Source organism: Microchirus variegatus (assembly GCF_963457635.1).
Source record: "Microchirus variegatus genome assembly, chromosome: 19".
NCBI lineage: Eukaryota > Metazoa > Chordata > Actinopteri > Pleuronectiformes > Soleidae > Microchirus > Microchirus variegatus.
Genome location: NC_139820.1, coordinates 2,453,572 through 2,472,937, shown reverse-complemented (window position 1 = coordinate 2,472,937; position 19,366 = coordinate 2,453,572). Strand labels below are relative to the sequence as shown.

Here is a 19,366-nt window from a genome sequence, read left to right as displayed (position 1 = left end):
ACAGACCTACAGCAGCTACACAAACTACAGCAGCTACACAAACTACAGCAGCTACACAAACTACAGCAGCTACACAAACTACAGCAGCTACACAAACTACACAAACTACAGCAGCTCTGCTGACTCAGCAAGAACAAAAATCACACACACACTTTAGAGAAGTGAAGACCTGCCACACACACACACACACACACACACACACACACACACACACACACACACACACACACACACACACACACACACACACACACACACACACACACACACACACACACACACACACACAGAGGGCGCCCCCTGCAGTCAGATATTAGTAATGCAGGAGCCAGATTTCCCGACAGTCGTGTTCAGATTATGATTCAGTGAAAAAAAACAAAAAAAAACACGAGCTGACCAGGAAGCTTCACGTTAGCGTTTAGCAGTAGCTAAAACTAGCCGTGATTGTTAGCTTAAGCTCCAGCTCACAACAACAACAACAATAACAACATTAGCATGTGGATTTAGTTCTCAGTCACGACTTCACCCCGATTTATTTTTCTGTTAGCTAACTGCTAGCTATGTTAGCTAAGCTGTTAGCGCGCTAAGAGCATGTTATTTTTCTCCTGAAGTCGCGTTTCCTCACATTTTTCAGTGCGTTTCTTCTCAGGGCGACGTTTTAAAGGACGGCGTGTTCTGTTTATGCTTTTTTGTCCTTTAGTTTGCGTTTTTAATCAAAGCCGACGTAGGATTTCAAGATGGCCGCCACGAGGGAAATTGCTTTTGTCAGAATTGTCTGATGATCGTGAGAAATGTCAATTTATTTAACGACTTAATTATATTAATATTAATATTATTATTATTATTATTATTATTATTATTATGTTTATATTGTTATTATTATTATTACAGAGTTATGACATAAATACAGTTTTTTTTAAATCTATTTATCCTGTTAAACATGCAGATTTACAGAGAGAGGATGGAAAGTAGCACAGGCAAAGTGTGTGTGTGTGTGTGTGTGTGTGTGTGTGTGTGTGGGGGGGGGGGGGGGGGGGGATACTGCGGCGTTGGACTACACTGTCAGGACACAATGACACAGCTCACTGAAGCTGTTGTAGTCTCTCACACACACACACATGCACACACACACACACACAAACACACACACACACACACACACACAGGACCTCACAGTGATGCACAACACACTTGGGATTTTTCTTAAACACATTCACACAAGGACAGAGTCATAAAACACTGTCTTGCAGTTTCTCTCTCTCTCACACACACACACACACGTACACTTACACACACACACACACACACACACACATGCTAACACACACACACAGATTATATTCTATAATCTTACCTCTGCTCTGGGATTATCAGCGGTTGCGTTCTGGACGCAGACTCTACGTCCTCTCTCTCTGCTGTCCTGTGTGTGTGTGTGTGTGTGTGTGTGTGTGTGCGTGTGTGTGTGTGTGTGTTCCTCTCTCTCTCTGTCTGCACTGCTCTCCTGAGTGTCTCCCCCTCTCTGCCCACAGGGGGGCGCCACACCCTAACACATCCACGTGATGAGGTTGCTGTTGGTTAACACTGGACAGCATTAGTTACTAGATTTGTTAGTAATTACATATTAATAAGTATGTATGTATATATGTATACATATATATATATAGATATATATGTATACATATATATCTATATATATTTATATATATATATGTATACATATATATATATACACTCGTACAGAAGTCTTTTCACGTCAGAGAAACTTTGTCCAAAGTGATCGAGCGTCAAACTCTGTTCATGTTCAGATCAACAGCAGCTGATCATGATCACGTGACCTGAGTCAAACAGGAAGTCAACGCTCACTCCCTCACATTCCTGTGTTACATCATCAAAATACCCTCTCTGCTGCTTTTACTCACACATTTAATCTCATTTAATCTAATTTAATCTGACACATTTAATCTCATTAATCTAATTTAGTCAGACACATTTAATCTAATTTAATCTCACATTTAATCTCATTTAATCTCATTAATCTCATTTAATCCGACACATTTAATCTCATTAACCTCGTTTACTCTGACAAACTTAATCTCAAGTTAAAGTTTTTGTGCTTTTTGTTTGTTTAAGATTTTGAAAGATTTATTGTCTTTATTTAGAAACTAGTTAGCTTAGATAGATTTGCAGCTAGTTAGCTTAGTTAGATGAGATAGTAGCTAGGTATTTTATATAAAGAGATGTCGGTTAACGTGTTAGCTTAGGTAGATAGACGATAGCTAGCTTATTTGTTTAGATAGATGTTAGTTAGCTTAGATAGACAGAAGCTAGTTAACTTGTTAACATTTATAGATGCTAGTTATCTCATTGCTTACATAGATGCTAGTTGGCTTACATAGATAGAAGCTAGTTAACATGTTCATTTTGATAGATAGATGCTAGTTAACTTATTAGCTCAGATAGATAGATGCTAGTTAGCTTATTTGCTTAGACAGATGCTAGTTAGCATAGATAAATATACATGTGAAAGAACAGAAGAAGCATCAAGGTAAATGATGTTTATATTTATTGATCTAAATCAACAGCAGAAACCAGGACCAGAACCAGAACCAGAACCAGAACCAGAACCAGAACCAGAACCAGAACCAGAACCAGGGTTCTCCTCTTCACAGGAACAAACGGACAACCTTGGGCTTGAAGAACTGCAGTTTGCTGGCGTCAACGGTGGCCACTTGGTCCTGAGCGCTCATTATGGTCTTGTGGGCGTCGTCAAACAGCTCCTTCCCGATGGCGTCTTCCACTCGGTCGCGCCACGCGCTCAGTTTGGGTCGATCCTCAAAAATGTCCAAGCCAGAACCCAGAGGCTGTCATGGGGACATAGGGGGGCGGAGTCAACCCTTCAGCCAACCAGAGAAAATCACAGGAGCTGCTGGTCCTCTGCTGCCTCGTGTGGTCACTTTAAATTCTCAAAAGCTGAATTCACTAAAATCAGTCATTGTAAGTTAGTGATGGAGGCAGCAGTGGATCAACTCCTGTGAACTCCTGTGTGCTGTGATGTTAAAATCACTGGTTTACTCTATGGACTTTGGTGTGGGAGAGTGAGTGACACTGGTGTGGGAGAGTGAGTGGTTTACAAAAAGTGAGATAAAGACGTGATCATGTGACGTAGATTTTATATTAGCGTTGAGAGGCTAAAATCAGTTTCCATTCACGTCTTCGAGCTAAACTGCAAGATAAATAGATGAAAGTCCGTTAACTTGTTAGCTTCGATAGATAGATGCTAGTTAGCTTATTTGCTTGGATAGATGCTAGTTAGCATAGATAGTTGGATAAATAGAAGTTAGCTTAGATAGATAGAAGCTAGTTATCTTAGATAGAAGCTAGATAACTAGTTAGCATAGCTAGATAGAAGCTAGTTAGCTCATTTGCTTAGATATATACTAGTTAGCTTATTTGCTTAGATAGATGCTAGTTAGCATAGATAGAAGTTAGCTTAAATAGATAGAAGCTAGTTATCTTAGATAGATGGAAGCTAGATAACTAGTTAGCTTAGATAGAAGCTAGTTAGCTTATTTGCTTAGATAGATAGATAGATGTTAGCTTAGATATATACTAGTTAGCTTATTTGCTTAGATAGAAGCTAGTTATCTTAGATAGATGGAAGCTAGATAACAAGTTAGCTTAGATAGATAGAAGCTAGTTAGCTTATTTGCTTAGATAGATGCTAGTTATCTTAGATAGACGCTAGTTATCTTAAAAAGATGGATAGAAGCTAGATAACGTGTTAACTTGGATAGATGCTAGTTAGCTTATTTGCTTAGATAGATGCTAGTTAGCTGAGATAAATATGCATTTAACAGTTTATCATGACATTCATTCAGCTGCTGTATTAGCGTTAGATGTTATATTAGCACCAGTCGCGCGTTGAGAAGCTAAAATCAGTTTTTCCTTGGCATCCTCGGGCCAAACTGCCTGCAGGACTCCAACAGACCAGCAGGGGACGCTCATTCACACGCTCACCTGCATGACTTCCACGATGGCGACCAGGTCGGCCATTGAGACGTGATCTCCTGCGATGAAAGCCTTGTCCTGGATGAACTTCTCCTCCAGGAGGTCCAGCGAGTGCTTCAGGTCGTCCAGGGCGGCGGCCATTTTGTCCTGAGGGACGTCCACGCCCAAGATCTTTGGGATCAGGAGCTGCAGCGAGAAGACGAGGACAAAGATGAGGACGAGGACGAAGACAAAGACGAGGACAAAGAGTTTAAAACGAACACAAAGAAGCTGCTTCCTCTTCCCAGGAGACGGAAACTGAATCAGCAGCAACATTCATGTGTTCATCACGGTGAAATGGAGAAGTGAAAGGAAACAGAAGAACAGGACTGTGAAAATAAAGAGATTAAATATTAACCTTTGACAAAAAAGGCCTTAATCTCAGTCAGTGTTCGGTTTAAGATTAAAAAGGTGAATTATGAATTATCGTCGACATGAAAACAGGATTTATTTCACTTCAAAACAACAACAACAACAACAAACCAGTGTGGATTTGGACGAACCTGCGACTTTTAACCTGCATTTTTTTTAATGATTTCCCATGAGCCTTTGTGTGTCGGCGCGATGATGCAACACAAAGTTCAAAGTTCACAGAGCGAGATAAAAAACAGCCGTAGAAATGTGAATATGCTTTATATTACATTATATAAAATAATATAATATAATGTAAATAAAATCATATAATTTAATACAATATATATCATAAACAATCATTTAAAATAATATAATATAATCTAGACCAGGAGAGAGGAAGTTGTGGATTTTGAACCAAAGTTAAAGGAAAACGTGTTAAACCTCGAACAAACTTAAATATCCGAGGTTCTAATCGCTAAAGTTAGCTTAAAGATAACGTGAGGAGTTAAAAAAGATGAAATTATGAAATAAAAGTCGCATTTTTCAGATAAAAATATTATAAATATTCATCAAGTTACGCTGGAAGTGAAATAACCGTCACAGCTGAAGCGGGAAATATATCGCCACCTAGCGGAGTCCGACAGTGACCACGTGACCGCGTGACCGTGTGATCGTGTGACCATGTGATCGTGTGACCGCGTGATCCCGTGACCGTGTGATCGCGTGATCGCGTGATCGCGTGATCGTGTGATCGTGTGACCATGTGATCGTGTGACCGCGTGATCGCGTGATCGCGTGATCGCGTGATCGCGTGACCGTGTGATCGCGTGATCGCGTGATCGCGTGATCGTGTGATCGTGTGACCATGTGATCGTGTGATCGTGTGACCGCCTCACTTACCCTGAGCCAGAACACCTTAGACCCGTGCATGCGTATCGCCATGTGCTGCCACGACAGATACTCGTTAACACGAGCGCGACGATGAAGATCCACAGGAAACCAGAACTCTGGAGTCTGAAACTTCTCTGCCAGATAATGAAGGATGGCAACGCTGAGGAGGAGAAGAGGAGGAGAAACATCACTGATGACCACACACACACAGTAACACACAGTAACACACAGTAACACACAGTAACACACAGATCTTCACCGACCTCTCAGTCAAACAGAAGTCTCCGTCTCTCAGAGCTGGAGCTTTTCTGATCAAACTGATCTTCCCAAACTCTTCTCCATACTGTTCACCTGAAACCAGCACACATTTATGAGATAAAACATCACATTTATGAGGTAAAAAGTCACATTTATGAGATAAAACATCACATTTATGAGGTAAAAAGTCACATTTATGAGATAACAAAAAAAACATATTTATGAGATAAAGTCACATTTATGGGGTAAAAAGTCACATTTATGAGATTAAAAAAAAAAATCATATTTATGAGGTAAAAAGTCACATTATGAGATAAAAAAAAGTCACATTAATGAGGTAAAAAGTCATTTATGAGATAAAAATTGACATTTATGAGATAAAAAGGCACATTTATGGGCTAAAAGGTAATATTTATGAGGTAAAAAGTCAAAAATGTGAGGTAAAGTCATATTTATGAGCTAAAAAGTCACATTAATGAGATAAAGTAAAAAATGTGAGGTAAAAAGTCACATTTATGGGCTAAAAAGTCATATTTATGAGATAAAAGTCACATTTATGAGGTAAAAGTCACATTTATGAGATATAAAGTCACATTTATGGGCTAAAAAGTCATATTTATGAGATAAATAGTCACATTTATGGGCTAAAAAGTCATATTTATGAGATAAAAGTCACATTTATGAGGTAAAAGTCACATTTATGAGATATAAAGTCACATTTATGGGGTAAAAAGTCATATTTATGAGGTAAAAAGTCACATTTATGATATAAAAGTCATATTTATGGAGTAAAAAGTCATATTTATGATGTAAAAAGTCACATTTATGGGCTAAAAAGTCACATTATGAGATAAAAAGTTACATTTATGGGCTAAAAAGTCATATTTATGAGATAAAAAGTCACATTTATGAGATAAAAAGTCACATTAATGAGATAAAGTAAAAAATGTGAGGTAAAAAGTCACATTTATGATGTAAAAGTCATATTTATGGGGTAAAAAGTCATATTTATGATGTAAAAAGTCACATTTATGGGCTAAAAAGTCATATTTATGAGATAAAAAGTTACAAATATGAGATAAAAAGTAACATTTATGAGATGAAAATGAATATTTATGAAATAAAACGTCAAAAATATGAGATAAAGTCACATTTGTGAGGTAAAATGAGGTCATGTGAGACCTCGCCTTGTCCTCACCATCCAGCAGAGAAATGCTCTTCAGCTCAAAGGGAATCTGGTTTTTCTTTGCAAAGATGTAAACAGAGCGACAGGGTTGAGAGTTCAGATCCAGGTAAAGTTCCAGCACCATGATTCCAGGTGATTCCAGGTGATTCCAGGTGATTCCAGGTGATTCCAGGAGATTCCAGGTGATTCCAGGAGATTCCAGGTGATTCCAGGTGATTCCAGGTGATTCCAGGAGATTCCAGGTGATTCCAGGAGATTCCAGGTGGTTACCGCTGATCTTTCTTCTCTAACTTCTCACCAGAGTCTCGAAAAGAAAAAAACAGAGTGACTTTAACACAGAGATAGTCCACGCCCCCCCCCGACACGCCCCCTCCACAGAGACCAATCAGAGAGCACGGAAGCACGTGTTTGACACAGGTCATTATTCGATGTGCTGCCCTCTGCTGGTGAGACTGAAGACTTCCTCTGTGGAACTTCTCTTCTGAAAGTGAAAGTTATTAAATCTAAAAATAAGAAAAGGAAAAAAAATATTAATCTATTATTTTCTAATACCATTAAATTATGATAATTATATTATATCATTATTATTATTGTTGTTGTAATTATTTTCTGATATGTATGTAATTCATTATTCATAATTATTTATTTTTTCAGAATTCTGGCCTGAATTTGATCAGATATGTAAAAAACTGTAAAACACTGCACACTCCAGGCCGGTAGGGGGCGGTAGTGCGTCTTTCAGCTGGTTAACCGTCTGCAGCGTGTGTGTGTGTGCGTGTGTGTGTGAGACAGAACCAGCTGCAGCGGCTTCTCTCATCAAGGTGACCCGAGAACAAGCGCGTGGAACATGGCGCGAGGAAGCCGCAGCAGCCGCTCTGCTCCAGCCAGGTAACACACACACACACACACACACACACACACACACACACACACACACACACACACACACACACACACACACACTAAAACCAGGTCCTAACTCTCAGAAAGTCCTCTAAAGCGGAACCTTTAACCTCTGCTTTAGTTTCCTGTCGTTCACAAGTTTGTGCGGTCCGCACGCGCGCGCGCACGCGCACTAATCTGAACCCAATCCCAAATCCTGACTGAAGTTCCTCAGAAATGAGGTTCTGCTTCACTAGGACCAGGTCTTGGTCTCTGTGAGGACTTTACAGGTCCTCACAAGGTCAGTGTTTACAGTTTTACAAGAGTCTTATTTTGAATTGTTCGTGTTTTGTCGCGTTAGCTAACGTTTGTTTTCGTAATCGATGAATCTGTCGATTATTTGTAAAAAAAATGTTGATTGTGATTCAGTTCGAGTGATTTTTGTTTGTTTTTACAGAGGCACACGTACGCAGTACACAGGTACGCTAACGTTATTTGTTAGCGCTGCTCTTTTCCTTTAATAAACAGACCGCTCCACTTCCACTGTAGGCTAACGCTAACTGGCACTAAAAGGAGCTAACGCAGCTAACGGATCTAACTCATATGAGACCTGGATCTGGCTCATATAAGACCACAATCTGGCTCATATAAGACCACGATCTGGCTCATATGACCTGGATCTGATGGTGTAGACCAGAACAAATGTGTCGTCAGTCTTTTGTCTTTGATCCACCATCAAAGACGACGGCGTCGTGTCATAACTCCATAAATGAAGGAGAACTTCTGTTTAACAACTGCAGTTAAGAACTTTGAACTGTAGAGGGCAGCGTTACACCTCTCAGTGTACAGCCAAACTATTATTATCAATATTATTATTATTAGAAGAAGAAGAAGAACCGAGTCCAGCAGCAGACGATTAGAAGACGGAGTCCTTTCGAATACGATGGAACGCGACGACCAAACCCGTCTGACGAGGATCGCTGAATCTTTTCCATGATTTCTCTGGAGGACGTCGGTGACCTTTGACCGGGTTGACGATGAGCGAGTCACCGAGCAGCGAGGAGGTCGTCGACGAGGAGAGCGAGGAGGACTTTGAAGCCCTGCTGGCCTTGCTCGGCTACCAGGTGGACAAACTCCTGGAGAAAGGCGGCTTCGGGATGGTCTACCAGTGCATCCGAGCGGACACCGACGAGCAGGTGGCGGTCAAGGCCATCCAGAGCTACGACTCCTACATCGGCAGAGAAGAGCTGGCCAACCTGGAGCGGATCCAGGACCTGGACCCGGACAAGAACAACTTCATCAAGTTCAACAGGTACTTCGAGGTGGACGGACACATTTTCCTGGAGTTTGAAAAGCTGGACTGGACGATCGACGACCTGGTCCTGAGCGACGGGCCGCTGCTCCTGTCCGACATCCAGGTGATCACGCAGCAGATGCTGGTGGCGATGAACGCGCTCAAAAGCATCGGGCTGATACACGGCGACATCAAGCCGAACAACATCATGCTCGTCAACCACAAGCAGAAACCCTTCCAGGTCAAGCTGATCGACTTTGGCATCTCCTGCCTCGTCTCCAATCTGCGCGGCGGCGAAATGCTTCACATCCCGGAGTACCAGGCCCCTGAAATCTCCCTGGGCCTTCCTCTGAACGAGGCCTCGGACATGTGGGCCCTCGGCTGCGTCGTTGCGTTCATGTACCTCGCCAAGGACTTGTACTCGGGAACGTGCGAACTGGGGAAAATGGAGGAGATTGTGCAGTGGCACGGTCAGCCCGCCGACGAGCTGATCGAGAAGGGCTTGTACGTGTTGAATTACTTCGAGAAAGTCGACGCCGAGTCGAGCTTCAAGTTGAGGACGACGTGCATCTGCGCGCACGGCGAATACGATCCTCACGAGCCGATCCGCGGCGATCTGTCGCGGCAGTTCGGCGGCCTGGACGACGTCGTGCAGACTCGCCCCGGCACCGCCGAGCTAAAGGACACGCTGACGTTCGTTAGCCTCCTCAAAGAGATGCTGAACGTCAATCCGTCGGAAAGGATCGCTCCCCGAGACGCGCTGAGGCACCCGTTCATGACCTGGAATCACTTCCCCAGCGACGGCGTTTATGAAAAAGCGAAACCGCCGCCCAAAGACGTCCCCAAGTATACTTCAAGTCACGACACGACTGCCGCTGACGGGGATGTAGCTAGCACAGGTGACGGCGCTAGTCGCGTTTCCGCTGAGGACATTGTTGTGAACGCAGATGAAAAAGCTGGTTTGGCTGAAGTCAAGACCAAGAAAAAGTACTACAAGAGGTTCTGTACATTCTTCTCAGGACTGTTAAAGAAGGGAACATGCACAAGTAGCTTGGACTCTTCTACGGATGAGAAGCCATCACCTGTAGCTAGCATTAAAAGTAAGTTAAATATTGAATTCACTGACGTTCCTGCTTCCTCGGCCACTCCTGATTCTGCTGAGGACAATATCGCCAGTGATGAAGAAATCACAGGTTTGGTTGAAGTCAAAACCAAGAAAAAGTACTACAAGAGGGTCTGCACGTTCCTCTGCGGGCTGTTCAAGAAGAAGTCGTCCAACGAAGGCCTTCGTGACTCTTGGACCAATGAGCTGCCAACAGATAATGGAGCCCCTGATGCTTCTGACGGCGCTAACGCTCAAGCCCAGGTCAACACTGACGACGCTGCTGCTGAAACGTTAGCTGCTGCTGAGGAACGAACTGGCGCTGAGGACGAAAACGCAGATTTGAGCGACGTTAAAACCAAGAAAAGCTGCTTTAAGGGCATTTGTGGATTTTTCACACGGACGTTCAAAAAGAAAACGTCCACCGATGAGAACGAGCCGCCCGCGGCTAGCATTAAAACGACTTCAGATCACGGATTCTCTGACGCGTCTGATAGTGGTAAGGCTAGCTTAGATGACGACATTGCTGCTAACCCTTTAGCTGCCTCTGCTAGTCCGGTTTCTGCTGAGGAGTCTGCTCATACTCTTACTCTCACCGAAGAAAACACGGCTTTTACTGATGCCAAAACCAAGAAAAACTACTTTCAGTGTAATTGCAGATTTTTCTCGTGCCTGTTTAAGGCAGTGACCACTGAACCTGCAGGAGACGGAGGTGAAGTTCGCTCAGACGATGAGGACACTGCTGCTAACCCTTTACCTGCTTCTGCTAGTCCCGTTTCTGCCGAGGAACGTACCAATACTGACGAAAACACGAGTTTCACTGAAGCCAAAACCAAGAAAAGCTGGAACTGCAGATTGTACTCGTTCCTCTCTAAGGGAACCAAACCCGCAAATGATTCTTCTGATGATGTTTCAGCTCCTCAGGTTCCTGCTGTGGATGATGAAAGTGAAGCCTGCAGAGAAGTTTCTACTGAGACTTTCCCTTTTGTTGGTCCTGAAGAAAACGGGGGTTTTATCGACGTCAAAACAAAGAAAAACTGCTTCAAGGGCTTTTGCAGGTTTTTGTCCGGGCTGGTCAAGAAGAGAACGGCCACCAAAAAACTCAACGGCTCTGCGGCCAACGAGGAACCATCGCTCACCGCTAGCATCAGTGGTGGACTGGAGGTGGACACGGCTGCCGAGACTTAACCTGCTCGTCATGTTTCTGCTGAGGACAACAGTTGACAAAGTGAAGAGAGTCGAAACCAAGAAGAAGGCTTCAAGAGGACGGGTCATTTTCAAGAGCGTAAAGGACTGCGATGGAAGCGACTGACGGTCAAATCCAGACGTTAGCGCAGCAGCAGAATCCGGCTCAGCCTCAGGCAGACGCAGCTCCTCTCTTTGCCACGACACAACATATCTGACTGGCGCTAATCCAGATGCGCCTCCATCCCAGTCTGTTCCTGTACCTGCATCCCTGCGGTTATCGCGCGGCCTCCGTTAGCCACCGTCGCAGTTTCACCGGTACGTCCTGGCTCCTGGGCGAACCCTGAACCCTTTGGCCTCTGGACGGCACCGATCGTCTTCGATCAAACGCCATCTTGGTCCTCGGCAACCTGGAGTCGGGTGTGACGCTCAGGAGCGTACCGGTCCGTTGATGACCACCAGAGGGCGGAACAACGCCTCCCTGTGCGCTTGCGTTTCGACAGAGAACACGAAGCCTGACGGGTCGTGTAGCATGACGTCTTACAATCGCGAGGACAAAGAACGCGACGCAACAGACAGACAATGGAGGACATCCAGCGGCTCTTTTGTCGCCTGGACTTCCTTAAGATATTTACGTTTTTCTCTGTCGCCCAATCAGCTGACTCTGGTGGGCGGAGCTCCGGACCCTGACCGTACCATTCTGCTCTGGTACCACGAAGGGAGGGGTGTCGAGACTGGACAGACTCCACCACAGTGGATCACATGTTTACAATAAAGTTTTGACATTATAACTTGTAACGTGTCATTGTTTGTTTTTCATGAACTTGTTGGACACTTGAAGGCCGATGAAGTTCCACGATCACTCGTGTTCTTTGGTCCGATTTCAATCCAATTTGAAGACGGCAGCTTGATTTAAAATGAAATACTTACTTGAGGTCTTTGACTTTGACACTTACTTACTTGACGTTACTTTGTAGCTATTCTAGTAACAAAAACACCTTTCTATAGAATTTTTTGGTCATATAGGCTAATTACTCTTGCAGCTGTAGCGAGGCAGGATTCATTTCATTTGACAAATACGTCATACTATGTCGTACAAATTTTTTTGAAATTTTTGGAGAAAAAAAATTGAAATTAAAAAAAAAAATTGACATTAATTTTTTTTTGAAAAGTTTGATCTTTTTAATGACATTTAAAAAAAATTGAAATTTTTTTTTTTTTGAAATTTTTGAAAAAAATAGAAAAAAAATTTTGAATTTTTTTTTTCTTTTGAATTTTTTGATTTTTTTTTGGAAAAAAATGTTTGAACTTTTTGAAAAAAGAAAGTTTGAAATTTTTGAAAAAAAGTTTGAAATTTTTGAAAAAAAGTTTGAAATTTTTGAAAAAAAGTTTGAAATTTTTGAAAAAAAGTTTGAAATTTTTGAAAAAAAAGTTTGACATTTTTTAAAAAAACTGTTTGAAATATTTGAAAAACTGGTAAACGGTGCCTTGACTCCGGTGACCTCTAATGTACACAAATTGTTTCGGTTTTGGTTTGTAGTCCGGCTCCGTCTCATGCTCCGCCTCCAGCTCATCCACCCCCCAGCGCCCTGGCTCCTACTCCGTCCCAGGGACCGGGCCTCATGGCCCAGATGGCGACCACGGCGGCGGGGGTGGCTGTGGGCTCGGCCGTGGGCCACGTTGTCGGCAGCGCCCTCACTGGAGCGTTCGGCGGCAGCAGCAGCAGCAGCAGCAGTGAACCTGCCAAACCAACACAACAGGTCAGAGCAGCAGTTTAGTCTTTGTCAACATATCCGATCAGAATCTGATCTTCCTGTGTTTGTTCTTACCACCAGGAGGCGCCGCGAGCGGCTCCCGCTCAGCCCGGTCCGTGTCACTTTGAGGTCAAACAGTTCCTGGACTGTGCCGTGAACCAGAGCGACCTGAGTCTGTGCGAGGGATTCAGCGAGGCGCTCAAACAGTGCAAGTTCTCCCATGGTGAGTGCTGAGGGGGCGGAGCTACACCACCTCGCTGCTGTTAAAGAAATTTAACCAAAAATGTGCAAAAGTCGCGATGCAAACAAACGTAAATGTAAATAAAGACTCGTTTGAAACCATGTTGACGTCTTCTCCCTGCAGGTGTGACATCACTGGTGTGAAGGCGGGGCCACATCGACCATGTGACCATGTGACCATGAATGTGAACTCAGGGGTTAGGTTCTATTTATTTACATGATGGAAGAATCATGAAGTGTTACCTTTAATAAACGGCTGTTATACATTTGGTCTGTTTGATTATATTCATTTAAGAAGCTGAAAAATGACAAAAACGTGAAAATATTCACATTTAAGAAGCTGAAAAATGACAGAAACGTGAAAATATTCACATTTAAGAAGCTGAAAAATGACAGAAACGTGAAAATATTCACATTTAAGAAGCTGAAAAATGACAAAAACACGAAAATATTCACATTTAAGAAGCTGAAAAATGACAAAAACACGAAAATATTCACATTTAAGAAGCTGAAAAATGACAAAAACACCAAAATATTCACATTTAAGAAGCTGAAAAATGACAGAAATGTGAAAATATTCACATTTAAGAAGCTGAAAAATGACAGAAACGTGAAAATATTCACATTTAAGAAGCTGAAAAATGACAGAAATGTGAAAATATTCACATTTAAGAAGCTGAAAAATGACAAAAACGTGAAAATATTCACATTTAAGAAGCTGAAAAATGACAAACATGAAAATATTCACATTTAAGAAGCTGAAAAATCAGAGAAACGTGATTTTAATGATTTTTTTAAAGGCTGTGGTTTACCCTCCGGTCCAGCAGATGGCGCTCAAGTGTCGCACACGCTGTAAACCACGCCCACTCTCTCCAGTCTGTGGTTCAGTGAGAAGTTGGTGAACTGATCTTCGTCAGAGGAGAATAAAAGAATAAAAGAATAACATAAAGAAGGAGAAGATGCCTCTGGTTCACGTACAGACGAACTTACCGGCTTCCGTGTTCTCGGAGGATTTCCTGCGGAAGTTGAACAGTTGTCTCGCGGCTTCTCTGGGGAAACCTGACGATGTGAGTGTGATTTCGAGTAAAATGGCGGATAAACATGGAATCAAGAGTCCGGAATTCAACACTTTAATGTCGTTTAAAACAATACACACAGTGTACATATATACAGTATACATACATAAACACATTATATATACTGTGTGTATATATGTGTACATTAGGGCTGGGCGATATGGACCAAATATATCCCGATATGTTTAGGCCGAATATTGATAAAAAATTGGGGTATTTTGTATTGAAATGGTTCTAGAACTATATGTTTACTCTGTGTTTACTCTGTGTTTACTCCGTGTTTGTGTGTCAGAGGATGAACTTAGCGGTGATGCCCGCGCTGCCCATGCTAATGTCCGGCTCCTGCTCGCCCTGCGTCATGCTAACCGTTAACGCCATCGGTGCGACCGACAGCGCCGACAAGAACAAGCAGCACAGCGAGAACATCTTTGACTTCCTGACCAGAGAACTCAGTCTGAGCCAAGACAGGTGAGCTCTGCAGATACACTCTGCTGCCAGCAGGGGTCACCACAGGTCACCGACTCTCTCTGGGACTCTTTACCTGGTCAGTTATCTGAGTTACCTGGTCAGTTATCTGAGTTACCTGGTCAGTTATCTGAGTTACCTGGTCAGTTATCTGAGTTACCTGGTCAGTTATCTGAGTTACCTGGTCAGTTATCTTGGTTATCTGGTCAGTTATCTGAGTTACCCAGTCAGTTATCTTGGTTACCCGGTCAGTTATCTTGGTTATCTGGTCAGTTATCTTGGTTATCTGGTCAGTTATCTGAGTTACCTGGTCAGTTATCTGAGTTACCTGGTCAGTTATCTTGGTTATCTGGTCAGTTATCTTGGTTATCTGGTCAGTTATCTCAGGTATCTTGGTTACCTGGTCAGTTATCTGTTACCTGGTCAGTTATTTTGGTTACCTGGTCAGTTATCTTTGTTACCTGGTCAGTTATCTCAGGTATCTTGGTTACCTGGTCAGTTATCTGAGTTACCTGGTCAGTTATCTGTTACCTGGTCAGTTATTTTGGTTACCTGGTCAGTTATCTGAGTTACCTGGTCAGTTATATGAGTTACCTGGTCAGTTATCTTGGTTATCTGGTCAGTTATCTTGGTTACCTGGTCAGTTATCTCATGTATCTTGGTTATCTGGTCAGTTATCTTGGTTACCTGGTCAGTTATCTCAGGTATCTTGGTTACCTGGTCAGTTATCTTGGTTACCTGGTCAGTTATTTTGGTTACCTGGTCAGTTATCTTTGTTACCTGGTCAGTTATTTTGGTTACCTGGTCAGTAATTTGGTTACCTGGTCAGTTATCTGAGTTACCTGGTCAGTTATCTTGGTTATCTGGTCAGTTATCTTGGTTACCTGGTCAGTTATCTCATGTATCTTGGTTACCTGGTCAGTTATTTTGGTTACCTGGTCAGTTATCTGAGTTACCTGGTCAGTTATCTTTGTTACCTGGTCAGTTATTTTGGTTACCTGGTCAGTTATCTCATGTATCTTGGTTACCTGGTCAGTTATCTGTTACCTGGTCAGTTATGTGTTGAGTGAGTAACTAACCCTGACGTAAACCTGTCTTCTGTGTTGTCGTCGTCAGGATCATGGTCCAGTTTAACGAGCTGCAGCCTCACCAGGTCGGGAAGAAGGGAACGGTGATGACGTTTTTATGAAGGAGGACGTCGTCGTCGTCGTCGTCGTCGTCGTCAAACTCGCGTTTAATCACGCGAGGAAGTTTTAAAGACACTAACTGTACGAATTAATTCAGACAATAACAAACGATTGCCGTCAGTATCGATTCATCTGTTGATGAAAATGCACTTAAATCACTCGTTTTGACCAAAAACAAAACAAATAAAACATTTAAGAAGCAGAAACTACACTGTTTTTATTTTATAATAATAAATAACGATTGATAATAATAGAGCTGCTATGAATGAATAGTGAATAATGAATGAATTGTTGCTACATTCCTGAAACGCCTTCAGTGTTCAAAGAAATAAAGTCATTATATTTCAAGTCAAAATTGAAATTGTTTGTTGTTTTTTTCTTCAGAATATTTAAATGTTGTCGTGGACGCGATATTTTCATGAGTAAACATTTGTTCAACACTGACTTTATTATTTCGACCGGATTAACAGGTTAGTTTTAATATCCTCGTCTACAGACTGTACCTTTAAATATGTTTCCATTCACCTGTGATGATAACAAACACCTTTGATCTGCGTGTAAATGTCCAAATACAAAGAGAATCCTGATATTTTCGAGAGGTTTGAGAGCTGCACCGCGCTGCAGTTCCACTCCTGACCACGGAGGGCGCTGTGTCACTGAACACTACTGATCAGTCCGGAGCGGAAACAACACGGGAGCTTCCGCTGTCACACAGTTCCGACTCTTTTGTGTTTGTTTGAGATTAAAGTCGAAACTGCGATGTTTTAAACTTAGCGCCGAGACTTTTTTTGTCGATTAAAAGTCACGCGGTCGTTTTGTCGCTCCCGAGGCCGCGGTTCTGAGCTGAAAACCCCGCATTGGCGGTCACCATGTCGGCGGCGGCGGCGGCGGCGGTGGTGACGGTGACGGCGGACTTCCACGGTCAGATCGCGTCGATCATGGAGGTCTTGGCGAACGCGGCCGTGGCGGAAATCTGCAAAGTGGTGGACGACGGTTACGCGGTGGTTCAGCAGGAGATGAGCCGCGGGCAGAAGGAGAACGAGCTGCTGCGGAGGAGAGTCAAGCTGCTGGAGCTGCAGGTCAGCCGGTACCGGGCCGAGAGAGCCGCCGGTGTCCGCCTCCTCAACCGGCAGAGCAGAGACCCGCAGGCCGGTGAGTTATGACGATTCTCAATATTATTATTATTATTATGATCATCGGACAAGTTCGATTTAAAGGTAAAAGTTTTACGTCGATGACTGTCGCCCCGCCCACCGATAATACAGCGCGTGCACATATGCGATAACAGCAGCTAACATTGGAAATACTCAACAACAGTGACGTTAAAAATCCTTGTTAAAACATCGCGATCAGAAATGATGTTCATTACATACGATATTATCACGATATTAAGTCACAATACGATATTGTCACAATATTTAAGATACGATATCACGATATTGACGCTACGATACGATACCACGATATTGAAGTTACGAAGCAATATTATCACGATATTAAGTGATAGCTTGATATCACAATATTTAAGTTACGATACGATATTATCACGGTATTTAAGTCCGATGCGCTATATATCGAACGATATTATCACGATGTTAAGTCATATCACGATATTGAAGTTATGATACGATATTGTCACGATATCAAGTCACAATACGATATCACAATATTTAAGTCATGATGCGATATTGTCACGATATTTAAATTATGATACGATATCAAGTGATAATTTGATATCACAATATTTAAGTCCCGAAACGATATCACTATATTTAAGTCATGATACGACATTGTCACGATATTGATGATATGATATGATATCATGATATTTAAGTCACGATGCGATATTATCGCAATACCTGAGTTACGATATTTAAGTTACGATATACAAGTTACTATATTATCACTATACATAAGTCACGATATCATAACATCACAATATTTAAGTCACAAAATGCGATATTTAAGTTACGATATTATCACGATACTTAAGTCACGATGCGATATCCCAATATTGCGAAAATACTTAGTGTTTGCGAAATCATATTTTTCCAATATCCTCACACGACAGCTTTCATCGCCTCTGCAAACACACCGAATGCTCGCCGCTGCCACCTTGTGGTAACAGTTTACACCATGTCCCTGCAGGGCCGTCTCTGCAGAACCAGACCAGGTTTCTCAACCGAGCACCAGGTCCTCAGCAGACTGAGCACAAGGTCCAGCCCATCGAACCGGACCCGGACCCGGATCGGGATCCAGATCAGGAGGTCATCACCAGCACTAAATCTGAGGTATTTTATTATCCACAACACAGAGTCAAGCTGATGGGTTTGGGGGCCCATCTTTGGCCCACGGCCCCCAGTTTGGACGGTCCTGTCTTCAGTGTTGAGAATGACGTCATGTGACTGAATCAGAGCGTGTTTTTGTTGTTGTTGTTTTTCAGTCGGCAGAGTCGGACGACGACCTGTTGATCATCAAGGTCGAGGCAGCGGTGGAGACGGCGATGGAGGCCGCGGCGGCGCCCGACAACCAGGTGCCGCCGGACGCCAACGCTATCGCTTCAGTCCTCGCCAAATCGGAGGACGACGCCGAGTCGGCGGACGGACGCAACAACGTAACGGAGGTCAGTGGATCCGGCGCCGTCCCCTTTGTTGTCGTCACCGCAGCAGACGCTGATAACGCTCGCTGCTGCCCCCTGCTGATGGGAAGTGGTAGTCAGCCCCCGAACTTAGACTCTGACGCGGCCGCGCGCGGGAACGCCGCGGCGGGCGAGACCGCGCCGCCGTCGCACGTGATCGACGTCGACGGAGAGGAGGCGTCGTACAAGGGGGAGGAGTCTGAGTGGCTGCACGTAGAGCAGACGTTATCTGAACAAACTCCGTTACCCATGATTCATCGTGCTGGGCGGGAACTCGCAGAGCAGCGGTCCCTGAAGGCGGCTTCTGTCGCGGAACCTCCGGGAACTTCCTTTGGTGGAACCTGGTCCAGCATCGACTGCAGCCTGACTCTGCAGCGCCCCCTTCAGCCGCCCAACCACAAACCCTTCGTTGACCCGCCGCCCTTTTACCGAGCCGCGGTCATGGAGCCGCCGTACGCCTGCGGCAGCTGCGCCAAGCGCTTCTTCCTGGAGGCGGACCTTCAGAGACACCGCGCCCAGCACACGCGGGCCAAACCGTACAGCTGCACGCAGTGCGGCAAGAGCTTCGTGTGCCAGAGTCAGCTGGACATCCACTACCACGTCCACACCGGAGAGAGGCCGTTCACCTGCACCGTCTGCAACCGGCGCTTCTCGCACCCCAGCAACCTCAGGAGGCACCAGAAGGTCCAGCACTGAGCCTCCAGGAGGCGCCAGAGGACTTCCTCCAAGGAAGGAAAACGCACCTTTTATTTAACGTAGAGGCGGAATTCTCAAAAGTTGAAAAATGTGAAGCCTTAAAGAGCATCA

General features: G+C 43.7%; 5 protein-coding genes across 5 annotated transcripts in view; 3 read left to right on the top strand and 2 right to left on the bottom strand.

Annotated features, from left to right (window-relative positions):
• Positions 1-1,415, bottom strand: part of LOC310941113 (glycine receptor subunit beta-like) — a 12,747-nt gene extending 11,332 nt beyond the window's left edge. The window contains exon 1 of the mRNA XM_083906206.1: positions 1,355-1,415. The gene's annotated coding sequence lies outside the window, so the exon portion shown is untranslated. The remainder of the gene's footprint in view (positions 1-1,354) is intronic.
• Positions 1,416-2,560: 1,145 nt separating this feature from the next.
• Positions 2,561-7,023, bottom strand: gstt1b (glutathione S-transferase theta 1b). The gene is made up of 5 exons (XM_083906236.1): positions 6,749-7,023; positions 5,556-5,643; positions 5,302-5,452; positions 4,018-4,194; positions 2,561-2,861 (listed from the first exon to the last, which is right to left on the bottom strand). The coding sequence occupies exons 1-5, from the start codon at positions 6,858-6,860 to the stop codon at positions 2,664-2,666; spliced, it is 726 nt and encodes a 241-aa protein (XP_083762362.1). The 5' UTR covers positions 6,861-7,023; the 3' UTR covers positions 2,561-2,663.
• Positions 7,024-7,486: 463 nt separating this feature from the next.
• chchd10 (coiled-coil-helix-coiled-coil-helix domain containing 10) lies at positions 7,487-13,456 on the top strand. The gene is made up of 4 exons (XM_083906367.1): positions 7,487-7,624; positions 12,740-12,959; positions 13,035-13,176; positions 13,318-13,456. Exons 1-4 carry the CDS (start codon positions 7,584-7,586, stop codon positions 13,335-13,337), a joined length of 423 nt encoding a protein of 140 aa, XP_083762493.1. The 5' UTR covers positions 7,487-7,583; the 3' UTR covers positions 13,338-13,456.
• Positions 13,457-14,080: 624 nt separating this feature from the next.
• ddt (D-dopachrome tautomerase) lies at positions 14,081-16,248 on the top strand. Its single transcript, XM_083905706.1, has 3 exons — positions 14,081-14,260; positions 14,562-14,737; positions 15,851-16,248. The coding sequence occupies exons 1-3, from the start codon at positions 14,153-14,155 to the stop codon at positions 15,921-15,923; spliced, it is 357 nt and encodes a 118-aa protein (XP_083761832.1). The 5' UTR covers positions 14,081-14,152; the 3' UTR covers positions 15,924-16,248.
• A 400-nt stretch (positions 16,249-16,648) lies between these two features.
• Positions 16,649-19,270, top strand: LOC310940872 (uncharacterized protein). Its single transcript, XM_083905908.1, has 3 exons — positions 16,649-17,073; positions 18,070-18,212; positions 18,365-19,270. Exons 1-3 carry the CDS (start codon positions 16,791-16,793, stop codon positions 19,253-19,255), a joined length of 1,317 nt encoding a protein of 438 aa, XP_083762034.1. The 5' UTR covers positions 16,649-16,790; the 3' UTR covers positions 19,256-19,270.
• The last annotated feature ends 96 nt before the right edge of the window (positions 19,271-19,366 follow it).